The 15,937-nt window shown below is 46.2% G+C and overlaps 1 protein-coding gene across 6 annotated transcripts in view; it reads right to left on the bottom strand.

The window, feature by feature from the left end:
• Vps13b (vacuolar protein sorting 13 homolog B) overlaps positions 1-15,937 on the bottom strand; it is a 535,466-nt gene that overhangs the window by 6,304 nt on the left and 513,225 nt on the right. For all 6 annotated transcript variants that reach the window (XM_048359303.1, XM_048359299.1, XM_048359305.1 and 3 more), the window contains exons 56-59: positions 14,750-15,558; positions 10,057-10,233; positions 7,894-8,064; positions 1,553-1,729 (exon numbers count right to left, since the gene is read on the bottom strand). In XM_048359303.1, the coding sequence (XP_048215260.1) occupies positions 1,553-1,729; positions 7,894-8,064; positions 10,057-10,233; positions 14,750-15,558 (1,334 nt within the window). The remainder of the gene's footprint in view (positions 1-1,552; positions 1,730-7,893; positions 8,065-10,056; positions 10,234-14,749; positions 15,559-15,937) is intronic.

The raw sequence follows: 15,937 nt of genomic DNA on the forward strand, positions 1-15,937 counted from the left end.
CAATTCCGTATACATTTATGAGCGCTTTCGGGGCTCTGGTTTATTGCATGCTCTCCCGGGTGCCAGCACCAAATGAGGGCACCCAGCAGCAGCACACAGGCCTGCTAAGAGGCTCTCCAGAGCCAAAGATGGTACAGCATGTGTGCTTTCCGAGGGCTTGTAAATGTTTATAAATGAGGCAGAGTCATTAGACGAAGAGTTAGTGGTTTGTAAAACCTTCAGTGTGGTAATAAAAGTTTTATAAGAGTGATGGAAACCAAAAGGGCATGTGAAGCTCGGCTCTGAGATGCTCTTACATAAGGCGAGTCCTCGGCTCCGGGAAGCACACAATTAGGGACAATGGCACTTTCAAACAGTTTATAAAGTGTATGTTCATTTTTACCTCACTGGGATCTGTAGCAAAAGAAATAGTTTTTATTCACAGGGAAGGCCTAAGCAGTCGATAGGAGATAGTGATGTTTTTTGTTTTTAAATTCTTTGCCAGTCCTGGGTCTTGAACTCAGGGCCTGGGCTCTGTCTCTGAGCCTCTCTGTGCTCAAGGCGAGCACTCTAACAGCCAGAGCGCCACTTCTGACTTTTCCTGTTTATGTGGTACTGAGGAATCGAACTCAGGTCTTCATGCGTGCTAGGCAAGCACTCTACCGCTAAGCCACATTCCCAGCTTGAGAGTGATGTTTTTTAAGCGCCTAACTTGTAGCTTTCCCTGGGAGGGAACATGTCATTCAGGACAGAGAGGAAAGTGGAGGGGGTGGGAGGGTGGGGGAGGGAGGTAGCGGCTCTGCCTGTGTGGTCTCTCCCAGGATGCTCTGGATGGCTGTCTGCTGGTGCACTCCCTCCCCTTCAGACTGTCTCGATGCCCTGGTCTGGCTCCGTCCTGTCAGAGCTCCTGAGGTAGAGGATGCGTGCAGTGAAATGTAAGCTGCAGACGGTTCGGCCAGATGCACACAGTGCTCGTGAGCCCTCCTGGAGTCGGAGATGCCAGCTAGCAGCCTGCTTCCTGGCCAAGAGGAATCAAAGCATTGGAAGAGATGCTTCCATTCACACCACTCGTCGTACATGTGCCACGAGCGCCGGCCTCTGCCCTCCGCGGGGCTGCTTGGGGAAGGGGCTTTTCTTGCGGACCATTATGGGGAGCGGGAGAGCATCCGGTGAAGAGCTATGTGCACCCCTCATCCCCAACACAACACTGTCACAGACAGCCTTCTTCCTGCCTTGCTTTCCAAACTGGGAAAAAGTTTTCTTTCTTTTCTCTGCTGCTCTCAACATCTAACTGATTACGTTTTATTAAACTCTGTGAAGTGTATTATCAGAAATATTCTGTATTAATATTACTATGAAATTACTGTGATTAGTAATTGATTTCCTGCCTCTACAATTAAAAGTATGATTCTACTCTGTATAAATAAGCACGCGGAGACAGGAAAGATACTCGTACTTAACGGTTGTCTCTTCCCCCTTTCCCGCGTGGAAGGCGGGCTCACCGCAGGGTGCTCTGGGGATCTGATGTGAATGCACAGGAGGTCTCAGTTGGCCTGTGTGGTTTTGCACTTACCGTAGCCTGTCTGTGACACAAGCTCAGCAGCTCCCCCGATGGGCTTTGTGAACACGCCCATTATTCCTTTCCCCACACCCGAGATGACACCCTTGGCCTTGTGTCCTGCCGAAGCCTGCGCCTCTGATGTTTTCTGGAAGTTCTGCATTGGCTGATCAACTATACCAGCAATTGCACCTGAAAGAGCAAAACATTTCAGTAAGGACACTGGCTTAAAATCACCAGAAAATAAAAACTTCAATACGGATGCAGTTTTGAAAATGAATCTCTAGCCAGGTATGTGTTACACGCCTGCAATCCCAGTATGTGGAGGCTGAGGTGGAAGAACTGAAAGTTTGAGTTCAGCCTGGGCTACATGGTAAGGCTCTGTCTTCAAAATTTTAAAACAATAACAGCAAACAGCTGGGTGCTGGTGGGTCACATCTAGTACTAGCTACTCAGTAGTTTGAGTTCTAGAAGATCTAGAAGCCAGCCCAGGAAAAAGTCCGGGAAACTCCATCTTCAAAATAACTAGCAAAAAACTGGGTTGGAGGCATGGCTCAAATGGTAGAGTACCAACTGTGAGCAGGAAAGTCAAGTGGGCACCAGGCCTTAAATTCAAACCTTAGTACTGGCAAGAGACAAACAAACAACAACAAAACAAAATAATATTAAAACAAAAAACAACTACACAAAAGAATCTCTGACCTCCTTATCCATTTATTTACCAATACTGTAAGTACCTTTAGGGCTGTTTAAGTTGGATACTCTATTCATCAAAACACAAATTTCAGGGCTGGGGATATGGCCTAGTGGCTAGAGTGCTTGCCTCATATACATGAGGCCCTAGGTTCGATTCCCCAGCACCACATATACAGAAAATGGCCAGAAGTGGCGCTGTGGCTCAAGTGGCAGAGTGCTAGCCTTGAGCAAGAAGAAGCCAGGGACAGTGCTCAGGCCCTGAGTCCAAGCCCCAGGACTGGCCAAAAAAAAACAAAACAACAAAAAAAAACCACACAAATTTCAGACTGCATTTGGGACACATGCAGGATTTGTGAAGCTTAGTCCAGGATTTAACAAACATATCAGACTGTTCTGAAGTGACACCCATGTGCCTTCCCTGGATAGAAGGAAACAGGTTGGGAGAAGACGAGACTCAACAACTCAAGAGGAGAGTATGCCCACACAGTGTAATAAAAACTTGAGAAAACCGCAAGGGACAGCCATCGGTCCCTGCTTTTTAAGTATTTAACAATTGAGTATTGTCAATATATTAATAATTACCAAATAAGAGTAACCATACAACTATTATTTCTCCTAGCTACTCTATCTTGCATGCTTCCAGATGGTAGGGACCGTGCAAAGCATCATCTATAGGAGATTATTTGCCTCATATTTTGTGAGTCAGGCAATGTCTTTTCATTGTTTCCAGAAGAGGACACTGAAGTGCAGAGACATTAAGGACTTTCCCCAAGGTTACACAGCGAGAAAGTGCTTGGATCACGCCTTGAACCCAAGGAGTCTGAGTGACAGCTGAGGTCTTCAATTTACTTATCCTGTTCTAAAGCAGGTTCTTCTATTTGCCAATTTAGAAAAACTTCCTTGTTTTTCACTTCAACTGAAGCTTGGCTAGTTAGTCTTCAATGTAGTCTAGCCAATCCTGCTTCACAAACTTGCCCGCACACTTTACCACAAGGCCACCGCACTGCAGCTTGAGGCCACATGTGACTAGAAGGTGTCATGGCCACCCCTAGACATCCCTCTCCTTGCTCCTTTCAATTCCAGAGCCAAGGGTGAGATCTAGGAAAAGTCTTGCCAGTCCTGACTTTTCTTATGATACTGTGGCCGGTTCCCTAATGTAAAAATAAAACTTCCTTTATAATTCTTGACAGGATTACATGTTTGAAACCTGGTAAGATTAATGAAAATACAGTCCCCCTGGTAGAAATTATAGAGCACATCAAATCCCATTATACCGCATGCCACTAATTCAAAGTCCCTTTGGGTAAACAGATCTGCAGGTCTTAATGACCTGCTCATTTTTAGCAACATTCTGAAGTTGAGCAAAATCCAGTAAAACAAAAGGCTAGTTTCTTTTTGGATTCCAGTCAAGTAGGTTTGACAGAGTCATTTAAGTTTATGAATCAATACGTTAAGAAATACCGAAGGCGACACGGCTGTCTGCTTCCCAGCCTAGAGTGATGTCGCCCAAACCTTGGAAAGAAACGACAGGTTAGGGGAGGTATGTCCCTTGCTGGCTCAGGCTGCCCTGGCTTGAGGGCTGTGGGTCACTATTTTCTCCATGAACCAGTGTTTCCCTTGGCTACAGCTCTCCTCACTTTGTCAGAGGCCTAGAGGCCTGACACTCTGCTCTCTACCCAGAAGACCAGGGGCCAAAGGAGCCACATGGTGGGAGAAAGAGGCCCCACCGTGCGACGGAGAGGCCTTCTTTTCAAGCCAGTCATAACAGGTAGCTCAAAGGGAACAGCATCAAGTGAGAGAACACAGCTTGGGTGCTTTCATTATCTGATTCTCTGAAAGGCTTCCATGCTTTAGGATACAAAATAAGTCAATGATTACAAATACAACAACCAATGAAATGACTGCCAGAGTTTCTGGTAGAAATGTTTTCTCTCAAGTGTGGCTTTCATTAAAGCTATTAAAACGGAGATGGAGGCAGGTGGCTGCCTCATTGAGAGTCTTCTCCCACTTCCCTTTCATGTGCCCTCCCTGATGTGAGCAAGGAGCGTGGAGCCTTGAGCAGCTGTGACATCCACACAGGGTGCTAACTTTGGTCTGCTTAAGTGCAAACAGGTATCATGGTGCAACTCCCCTTTGATCTTCCACTTTCCCCAGCCACTGGCCACACAAAGGCTCCCGTTACTGTGGCTTTGATAGATAAACTATTGGGGCAGCCAGAAAAGTGGGAAGCCTGAGTCCTATGACAAGGTGTTAGATTGCATGAGTTGGAGGAGAAACTGTCAGGTCACATGCCCTCAGCTCAGCCCCAGAGCATGCAAGGGGGAAAAGCAGCCACTCCGTGCTCCTCACTAGGAACAAGGTGTCACCAGCTCGCTTTGTGTTAACTAGCTGGAGAACAGACAGGCCAAGAGTATCTACAAGTTATTCCCAGGATTCTGCAAGACTGCCTGGAGAGACAGCACCTCGAGGGCCTTCTGAAGGCCTCTTCCTGAGGATAATCCAGCTAAGCCTGCAATGGGTAAATTATTTACTGTCATACTCAAACTCTGCTCTAAGGCTTTAAGTGGTGGAAACCGATCCCAAGACTTGTCTGTTGGCGCTGGGCCCATGGGGTGGGCAGCCACATGGAGAGGGCTGTGATGTGATGAAGCAAGGCATGGAGGGAAGTGCACGCTGGGGGCGGGAGGGGGACTGGCGGACTCCAGACTGCAAGGGCTGAGCTGGGCCGTGGAACCACCTCTTCTTCACCCTTGGCCCAGGGATGAGGCCTTTCTCAGAGAAGCAAGGAGCTGCGATGGCTCCCTCTCCTGCTCCTGTGACTTGCCCCCAGCACCAGGCAGGAATGCTTGGTCACTGATCTATTTTGATGTTTCTTATCAAACAGTCTAGCTTCATTTCAGATTTCAGGCCTCTGTGTGTGTGTGTGTGTGTGTGTGTGTGTGTGTGTGTCTGTGTGTTTGTGTGTGTGTGTGTGTGTGTCTGTCAGTCCTAGGGGTTTGAACTCAGGACCTGGGCTCTGTCCCTGAGCTGCTTCTTTGCTCAAGGCTAGAACTCAACCACTTGAGCCAGAACTCTAGTGGAAATAAGAGTCTCAGACTTTTCTGCCCGGGCTGGCTTGGAACCACAGTCCTCATTTCTCAGCCTCATAAGTAACTGGGATTTACAGGTGTGAGCTACTGGTAGTCAGCTCAGGCCCATTAAAAAAATTGTTTTTATTTATTTTTTTGTTACAATAGCAGAGGAAGAGGTCCAGGCTGGGATTCTAAGCTGCCGGTCACCATTCCAGACAGTGAAACCACACAGCACAGTGATATTCCAACTGAAAGCCAGTTTTTTTGACCAGAGGAGATGAGCAAGCTGAAAAGGAGACACTTAATGCAAACCCAACTGCTGATGGCAGACTGTAGTGTCAGTTGTCTCAAGTGCTGTTCCTTGATGTGTGTAGCACCTCCATCTCCCACTGGAGGGGAACACCCAATCCACCCAACAACAGGCTTGTCTTGTTGAATTGTGAGATACCAAGAAAGGGAGTGGGAAATAGAGATGTGAGGCCTATGGAGATGGGTACTGCTGAGCACTGTGCAGAGGAGTCAGCTCTGGGTAGGAGGTGAAGTAAAGCTGATATACAGCTCTCCAGTTGTCCGGGCTCCAGAGCAGAGCAGCAAGTGCCACTATTTAAGGAAGTGGATTGGTTAAGTGTGAGCAAAGCTAATGACAATTCTCAAGGCTCAACTTTCCCCCCAAAGCCTTTTTCTTTTGGAAAACTGTTATGGAGCTCCTCCCAATGCCCTGGTAGCCTCTCCTAGCTGGCAGATCCTGACCCTTGCTGGCAGGGGGCTGTGTGGTGAGTTTTAAGTGCTTCACAGTTCTCACAGAATCCCCCGGGAGTGAAGCATGCAACCCACACAACCCAGACACATCCAGGGGAAGTGTGTTTCTCCTACCCTGGAACTTGCAACTATTAGGTGGTCCTACACGGAGCCTGTTTCCAGGCTGGAGATACTGAGGGGTCAGAAGTGTCCAGTGCCGGCAGGCATGCCAGACACCATGTGGGAAGTTATATCACCCTCACAACTCGCAAGTTCCTGGAAATTACCAGCTTCAGAAGTTATCGCATGAACTCTCATACTCAGAACAAAGTATATGAAATGATGGCCTATAATTATTAGCATTAAAGGCCCCAAAGTACCAAAATGATGACTTGGAGGCCTCCAAGATAACCTCTTCTTATTTAACCCACTGGACTAAACTAAAATAAGAATGTTTCTGCCATGTTAAAAGGCCTCATTTTTTTGGTTGGAACACTATTTGAAGCCAGGCAGCACTTGCAGTTTGTTTGCTACTAGAATATAATGCTGACAAGCGCTGTATGCTGGCTGCCCATCATGATTTCCGAAAACAGTATTACCATCTCTGCTTTATGAAACAGAAACCAAGGAGCAGAGAAGTTCGACGTCATAAATAAAGGACTTTGACAATTATCTTTGAGTCTATCTGTAAACCTGAGGAAAACAGCCCACCCACTGCACCACACAACCTTCCCTACAGAGGCCTACCACCTTCGGGTTGCTTTGTCAAACTGGGACCACTCCTTTCCTCACTCACTCATCGCTGGTCATTAGCTTCCCCCTGTCCTTGGCATCAGCACATGACAGTGACGTAGACCACTGGTTGCTGTTACCTAAACAATTTCTAATAACATAACCTGTATTTGTAACATTTTATTGTTTCCTCTCACAGCCTGGGTTGGCGGTGTGGGGGGCTGAGGAACTGCAGGGAGAACTTGAAGGGGGAGGATGAAGCTTTTCAGGCTCCTCTTTTCTCCCCTGTGCTTTGCGCTGCTCTGGTCACTTTGATCTCTGGGAGGCTATCCTCCCTCAGACAGGGTGAAGGCAGAGCGCCAAGCAGTACAGTCTTAAATTCCTTCACAAGCAAATAAACAAAAATGCCCTTGAAAATCCAGCACTGCAAACTCTCAGCTCTGAAGCTTCCTTTGCATAGATTTTTCCAGAGCAACTTCTTTTCAAACATTTGTAATACTTTGAAATAACTATAGCAATCTTCACCTCGAACTATACCATCTGGCTTCTCAACAAACAATAATTGCTCTGAGTCAGGCTGATCTATACAAATAAATAAGCAGAAGAAGCCAGCTCCTCACCAAAGTTTACACGCATGTGCACGTTGCTCTAGAGCTGTTCAAACAAAAGCAAGCATCTGCAGTGTGGGGGGTAGTGGGAGCGAGTGCTTCACAGGGCTGCCTGTGACTTCAAACAGCAAGCATCGTATGTCGCTCTCTTGTGTGGACACCCCTGTGTTCAGAGGGTGTCCTGTGCAATTATTCTTTGTTTTGGGAAGTGGCAGAGAGGCTCAAGCCAAGAAAGGCCAAGCATGGTATAGTGCAGGCCGGCTTCTCCCTACAGTAGGTCCTGGGATGATTCCTGTCCTTACCACACAATGGCTCTGGGAAGCGGGGTCCTGTCCCGCTGCCCTACTGATGAACTGCACAGACATGCCCTGTCCTCTCTGAGCCACAGCTCTGCCTACAGAAAGGAGGTGAATTCATGGCCACCCTCAGAGAAGGAAGAGCTGCCAATCCTTGAAGAGCCCGACCCCAGCTTGCAGAGGTGGCATGCAGAAGGAAGTGCCCAGTCCCTTACCAAGTAGGCTGATTCCCAGCCGGGAGAGGCCCTGTCGCAACCCCTCGCCAAGGCTCTCTGGGAGCTGCCGCCGCCACTCTTCCTGCCGGTGGAAGTGCTCCTCATCCAGCGAGAGCCGGTCCATGTTTCGGGCCAGGCTGGTGGCTAGGTTGGTGATGGATGTCAGGGTACCTGAGGGCACAAAAGACGGAGTTGGCTTCTTTGTCTTATGTCTAGTGGGCCCCCAAGTGTGGTCCTCGAGGGCTAGGTAGGTGGAGTGAGGAGAAAGGACAGGGGCAGCACCTTGTCCCTCCTGGATATGCGCAGTGGGGAGCGATGGCGATCTGCTACCAGGCCATTTGCAGCTGGGGCTTCAAAGGAGCTTCTGCGAGTGTGACATCACTCTTTAAGGGGCTTGAGGAGGAATCTCTAACCAGAGAGGTCAAAAAATGCCCTATCTTTCCAATCAATGTATTGTCAAACATGGTTAGTTTTGAACTAAGTCCTCAAGGAGGCTCAGTTTTGAAGGCTAAAATTTGCCTGCTCTGATTTTAAAGGCTAAGCTTCTGTTATTGGATTTTAAATGGATTGTAAAGGCAATATTTCCATTTAGGAATACATCTTATATCCTTTTTATGACTTTATTCTTATTTTTTTTTGAGACATAATCCTGCTGCGTAGCTCAGGCTGGCTTTGAACTTATGATCTTGTCTCAAACGCCTGAATGCTGGATGGGATTACCACTACATCTGGCTCTGACTTCAGTTTTAATAAAAGGAGATACTAAATGTTATCAGTTGCTTCAGTATTATCAGTTGTATTCAGTAATCTGAACAATAATGACTGTGCTACTGGGACTATATGTAATTTTGATGTTCAGGATATTAATGAAAAAAAAGTGAGTACAACAAAGAAGGAGAAGCTATGGTTTTTCTAAGAACAGTAACTTTAGCCACTTGGTCAAAGCAGGCCCAACACCTTAAGCTAGCTCATTTGCTATTGGATATTTGGGGAAGTAATGGCAGGTATTGTTTTCATAGCATCTTTACTAGTGATCTGAAAAGAACACACACACACACACACACACACACACACACACACACACACCCAACAAGCCAAACAAGTTAGGGAACAAGTGTAAAAAACATTCAATGAGTCAGGATGCTAAAACTAACACTGAAATTAAATTTAGCAGGTGTTGGTTGTCGTATTTTAAAATAAAAACAAAAAAAAACCACAGAGATTCCAGTGTCAGAAGTGAGAAACCTGCCAGGGACTCATCTGTGAGTCTGCAGCTCAGGCCCCGGGCCTCCCCTGCTTCAGAGCCAGGGGAGGGCCCTTCTTGCCCCCGGAGTTTGTTTTTACTGCTCCTGTTGTTCCCTTGCCAGCCCCCTTCCTATGGATCATACATTCTCATATTTCTAGTTCAAGTTTTCTTTTAAGGCCTGTTAGAGACTCCCCCAGTTTGTCCACTTCTAATGGAGTTTCAGGACTATCTACAATACAATGCCTTTTACAGGGAAGAAGGCCTTTGCCTGTTTTCCCTGCCTCCTGCTGAGAAGAAAAGGGGACTCAGATGGCCCTTGTTAGTCCCTCAGTCCCTGCCAACCTGACCAAAACATCCAGCAAACACACAGGGATGAAATGAAAACATTCTTGTGGGAGGTGGTTTGGTCTTCCAGCCCGGTACCTCCATGACCCACCAGATGGCACTGTTTACGTGTCATGCTAGAGCAAAGTTGGCTGTTCACCTCCAAATCAGCCTCCATGTCAAAATGTATCCACATCCTTAAGAAAGTTATGACAACTGTTTCTACGTTTAAAAAAATACAGTGAGGCATCAAGTGTAGGATTTCTAATGTTTAGCAGAAATCTTGAGCACCTTTAATATTTCCACATTTATCACATGGAATAATGGTTGGCCAAATCTTGTTTTCCCAATGGGAGGTTTAAAATCTTAGTTCCTGAAACATTTGCACATACTCAGGCAAGCACTGATCTGTTTAAAATATAAGGCATTATAGATAGGAGCAATGTTCCAAGCCTGACAGTCACTGCAAGCTACCAAGGCAAAGCTGGAAACAGTGTGAACACATTGAAAACTTTTGACATGTTCTTTATAAAGGAGGAAGATAGGAAGGAGCAAAAGTTAAGGCATTATTACCACAGGAACTGAGCAACTACCTTTAGAAATATGCTTCACAAATGATGTGGTCCCTCTGGAAACGCCACTCACGAAGGCTCCTGGGCCTCGGGTCAGCCCCTCATAGGGAAGCCTGAAGAAGTCCGAGATCCCATTTCCTATGCTTCTCACCAAGCTTGCTGGGCTGCCGAGGATTTCCAGAGACCCCACCACCCAGCCTGCAAAGCACCAAGGGGAAAGGGTTACTGAAACCTTGAGTCTAACACTTTCAACATTTGTGAAAATGTGGCACTTTCCCTGCGATCCATTTTTCACAGTAGAACTGAGAACGTAATAAGCTTTTTTGGAGCAGAGTATGGGAAATAACTCATTCACTGTGAATTCATAAATAGCGAACTTTCATACTTTATAAATCAAAGCAATCGTCTGGCAGCCTCACAAATGGCTTTAATATGACTTCCTTGCCGGAGTCTCCCGAACTCCTCTAAAGAGATTGGTGTGCGGCGGGGGGGGGGGGGGGGGGGGGGGGGAGGGAGACGACGTGCTCCTACCTTCCCAGGAAGGTGCTCTCTGTGCTGCAGGTGCTCAGAGGCTGGGCAGGCTCTCCAGACCCCATGGGCAGCCAGGCAACAGGAGGAGGAGCAGCTGTCTGCCTGGTGGGAGAGGCCACATACTAAATGGGGTGCTGTGAAGGGGATGCAAACTTCCGACAAGGATGGAGGAGTTATTTTTAATCTTTCCCAATCCTACCAAGTTGAGTGCTTCCCTTTGGAGCGGAGCTAGAGCCAGACAAATGTCTCCCCTTTAGCCCTAACTTGGGTTGTGTAAATATCAGTAACAGGGACATACTGATTAGGCTAGAGAGAGGGGAGTGTTCTGTGCCTAAGTCTTGGGAGAGTAGCTCTGGATCTGGTTTCCTATTTAAGCCAGGGCCTGCCAGGAGCTGGCCTTCCCAGTGGCCTGCTCACTGTCTGCTGTCCCGGGGGAACGGGGCTGTGACGCAGTCTGCAGGCTGCCCTTCTCTTCCATGTGGGGTGGGGATTCAGGGCTGTGGGCTCAGAAGATTGCAGGGGCAGGCAATGGCCAAAGTGAGGAGAGGAGGAATCCAAAAAGACGTCCTTCTCAGAAGGCTTTGGGGAGTCTGTGGGGAGCCATGCCCCCCTCAGCAGCACAGCCTTGGAGGACAACCCTGTAACAGAGCCTGAGGCAAGATACCAACCCATGAAGATCAGGAAGGTGTGAGTGCAGGAGGAAAGACAGAGTCCTGAAGGTTTCCCAGCTCATAGGGACTTCCATAAATTCGGGGCCTGTTTTTTCCTGGAGCCTTAGGGCTTTAGTTCTCCAGCACCTGTGCCACAAAATACCAGCATTTCCCTTCAGATAAAGCCAGGCTAATTTAGGGTGATGGCTATACTGAGCATGGGAGGCATAGGAGAATTTAACATGGTGTTACCAAGTGCCCAGTCTCACAGTCAGGGAGCAAAGGAGGACATCAATCGTACATCTCCATTGATGAAACACAGGAGCTAGCTTTCCATTCCAAGCTTACCTCATTCCAAAATGCCCCACCTCCCACAAGCCCTGGCAAAAGATCAGGGAGGGTGCTGTGAAAGGTTGTGAATATTTTCCCTTGGAGGATAAAGAAACAGCAGAAGAGCAGATTCCTCTTAGCCTGGAATGGTCAAAAGTTTCCATCCACAGGCGGGTCTACAGATATCTTAACTTTCCCTGTCTTCAAGGACTGGGCGTTTGAAGATCAAAGATGGCTTCTGCAAAGTAGATCAACCTGCCTGTAACAAGCCGATTCAGGTGAGTGTGTGTGTGTGGGGGGTGGTGTGGTATAAAGCAACATGGGTGTAAGTACATTGAGAGAGGACACAGGAGAAAGCTCCAGTCTCCTCACTCAGCTCCCATCCATTTTTTTCTTGTAGGAAGTGCAGAAAAGGGCTGGGGAATGGGGGGGGGGGGGAGGGGGGCTGGGATCTCTGGGGTCAGAACCATGGAGGCCTGAAACCAATGTCTGATATGAGGGCCCATGTGTAGAGCAAATAATGAGTGACACTGCATACTGAATGATACTTGGGTTGGCCAGAAAAGAAAAGGAGGTATCCAAGGATACTCCTTGTTTAGTGTTTCTCCTCTAAAAATGAATACAGTTGCCCCTCAGATACCAAAATCCAAGGATACTCAATGCTTTGTATAAAATGGTGCAGCAGTTGCATATAACCTGTGATAATTCTCTTATACTTTAAATCATCTATAGATACCTAATACAATGAAATTCTGTAATGTAAATTCTAAGATTTTATGAAATAATGACAAGAAGACCAGCCTGTGGTGTTCATACAAATGCAACTCTTTTTCGGTGATATTTTCAATGTGTAATTGTTTGGCTATATATATGTGGAACTCAAAGACAGAAGGCCAGCTCCATATCTTTTGCTTAGCTGTTAGGAAATCTTGTTGATAAAGGAAATTTACCTGGCTTTGTATCGAATTGAGACTTTGGAGGTAGACAAGAACCTCAGGAAATTCTCAAGTTCACATTCTTTCCTTCAAGTAAGCTTACTCATTTCTAGTTACCATTTATTTATTTTAAAACTCTGCAGATTTCTCTAGAAATGAGGTCAGTGTGGTTTTTTTTTTTTTTTATCATTACAACCAGGGAGCTTCTAATGTCCAATGGGTAAATGTTGACTCAAGTGACTTGTGGGAGCAGCTTACTCTCAGGTCATAGCTCGCCCACTCTGCAAGAATACTAGTGCATGCTTTCATTGCTATTCTACCTGGTGCCTGGCAACCTCCAGCCGCCTTTCCATTTCCTACTCTTTCAAGCACTGTTTTGTTTCATCCATCTTTTTTGGGGGGGGAGCAGTCCTGGGGCTTGGACTCATGGCCTGAGCACTGTCCCTGGCTTCTTTTTGCTCAAGGCTAGCACTCTGCCACTTGAGCCACAGCGCCACTTCTGGCCATTTTCTATATATGTGGTGCTGGGGAATTGAACCCAGGGCCTCATGTATATGAGGCAGGCACTCTTGCCACTAGGCCATATCCCCAGCCCTGTTTCATCCATCTTTAGACCAGAGAATTTTAGGCACAGAGTTTCCCATAGGCTCTAAAAAATTGGCCCTTTGTATCAGAATTTCTTGTCTTGCTATAGACTGAGCCTGGGATATCAAAAGATTTTTAGGTGAATTACAAAAATTCTAAACAGAATGTTCTCGTGAAAGCTCATTAAAAATACAACATAAAACAAAGAAATAGATCACTGTAGCACACACGCTGCAGGGACCACAGGTGGCATATTTACCAGATGGGCACCTTGTGTATCCCATCACAACATAGTATTTGTATGAAGCTGCTTTCTTCCCGAGCCTCAGCTCAGAGCTTGGTAACCTACATGGCTGTTTCTCAGGTTAAATGCAAAACGATCTGAGAGACTACATTTTAGAATGGTTTGTAAACATACTTATCTATTAAATTTGAAACACTGATTCTTTTTTATGATGTCTTAGCAAGAGGGGAAATATTTTCTTCATTGTTATGCAAGTTATCAAAATAATAGGTTTGGTAGGACATTGCCTCTGATACTGTCTTTAAAAAAAGTCTGGTTAACTTTGTTAATTTCTATGAATGGAAGAAATGTAATCTTACCAGTATATTATAATTACTGGCATTTGATCAATGATAACGGATTGCTACCATCTGAATCTTGAATAGTAATACATTCAGCAAGCACAAGGTCACAAAGAGCTTTCATTATTTTCCAAAAGCCAGACTTCTATGCTTTTTACTGGAGGGAGACTCACAAGGCCAAATCAGGATGCTGCTCTTGACTGGAATTGTTAGGACCATGATGAGACTCTCAAGCCAGCTGCTTGACAGACCTTGGTACAGGAACATCAGCCTCAGCACTGAGTACTGTACTCTGAGACAACTAGTCTGCCACATAATCTGTAGCCCAGTACTTCCACATTAGATCTGCACATATATCAACTCTTTGAAGGCTTTTCCAGCAAGACTGAAAAGAGAAGCTTCATCACTCCCACTGGGCCCCTGGGGAGAGCACAGCCCATCTGTCAGTACCAGGGCATACCACCTACTTGGTACCACAAGGGTAGTAAAGATGAGGGCGGGCATTCTTCCTACTGGGGCACAGGTCTGTGGAGTGGCTAAGACACCAACAGCCTTCACTTTGCACTGTGTACACTGACACTGGATAGGCTGAGTTTGCACGTCACATGCCGAACACACCAGCGCTCCCAATCTCTCTACAAGTATTTATTAGCAGCAATGAAGAACAGTGACTATCTATAACTGGGCTCCTTTTAGGCCCAGGAGCTGAAGGGTGGACTAATTTTCTGTCTGTGCTAGTATGTTGAGAAAGAGTCATGTGCTTCAAGTTTCTAAAATACATTTTGCTAAACTGAACTAAATTCTGAGTCTTGCAATAGCTAAAATGTGATACCTATTGAGTATTTGCTAAATGTGAAATAAAATGTTGAGCACTTGGACATAGCTGTATCTGCTCCCTTCCCCCCCAAAAACCCCCACTTTATAGATGAGGAAATGAAGATTTAAGGAGGTTTAACAACTTTCCCAATGGCCTTATACAAGTAGAGTCTAGACGTTTATCTACTTTTGTTTAATTATAAACCCTTTCTTTTCAACTAGTGCTTCCTATTTTTTTGCCCTAGGTGCTAGCTCATGCCAGACCTTCAGCATTCTCCTTACCTGCTCTGAAAAGAGCCCCAGCAGCATAGTGCATGGCCAGGGCATGGACCAGCTGCCTGGCGGTGGTGAAGATGGGCCCTCTTTCAAATACTGAGAAGGAGAGAGGAGTGTGGTCGGAGGCTATGTACAGCTTGAGGGAAGCGTGGATGCTGACAAGCAGGTTCACTGGCTGGATGACCAGCTTCCGTAACTTCACCGGGTTCACCAAGGCCCTGGCGTGCTGTCTCACCTGTACAGGTAGCACTTGTCTGTCCCCAGACAGCTGTGTGACATGACTAGCCAGCCTGCTGTGAGGAAGGTAAGTCTCAAACAAAGTTTTTATATAGTACACAAATGTGTCCTCCACATATAACCGGGCAGGCTTCAGTTCGAAATTGAACTCATTGACATCGAGCAGGAAGCTACTACTGCCCTCAGTGACTGTGATGCAAAGTTTGATGAAGCAGTTCTCCTTGTATTCTTCTAGATCTCTGCTGGAGACAAGGAGACTCTGAATTTTGGAACACTGAATAGGTTCTGTTTTCTCTCCTTGGCAGACCAAAACGGCAAAGTGGAAATTGGACTTGTTATAAAGCTGGTTGTCCAGCTGCAGGTCCCCACAGAAGACTTCCACAGAGTACAGCTGGAAGAGAGTAGCCACAGGCTCTTCCCCGGAGAGAGCACTGGCTACAGGGGCCACATGGAGAAAAACATTGTCTAGCGTGAGCCTCAGAAGTTCAGACGATACTCTGGGATGAGTGAGGTCATCGGACACTGCCAGGCTCAACCGAGTGACAAACATTTTAAAGGTAATCATCTTTTCCAGAGTTCTAGAGGAGAAAAGGAAATGTTAATCTCCCCAATTTTCCTTCTTTTTTAAATAACATTGTCTCATTAAACACCTCCTAATAAGACACCAGATTCTCATAAGACACAAATAAGAACTCAACTGTCAGTACATTGTGTGTAGACACAGCCAGCTACACTAGAACAGTATTGGGAAATGCTCCCAGTGGGACTATTACAAGTTCTTGTCATGTTTCTGTATGTGTTTCCCTTATCAACACCAGATTTGTACTCCAGAATCCCATTAGCTTTTGTGTACTATTTCTCTGTCATGATGAGAACAGGACAAAAGGATGAATAAAATAACTAAGAATCTTAAATTGAAAAAAAGTGAGGCAAACAAAAGAAAGCTCAGCATTTGCA

This window comes from Perognathus longimembris, chromosome 12, assembly GCF_023159225.1.
Source record: "Perognathus longimembris pacificus isolate PPM17 chromosome 12, ASM2315922v1, whole genome shotgun sequence".
NCBI classification, from domain to species: Eukaryota; Metazoa; Chordata; class Mammalia; order Rodentia; family Heteromyidae; genus Perognathus; species Perognathus longimembris.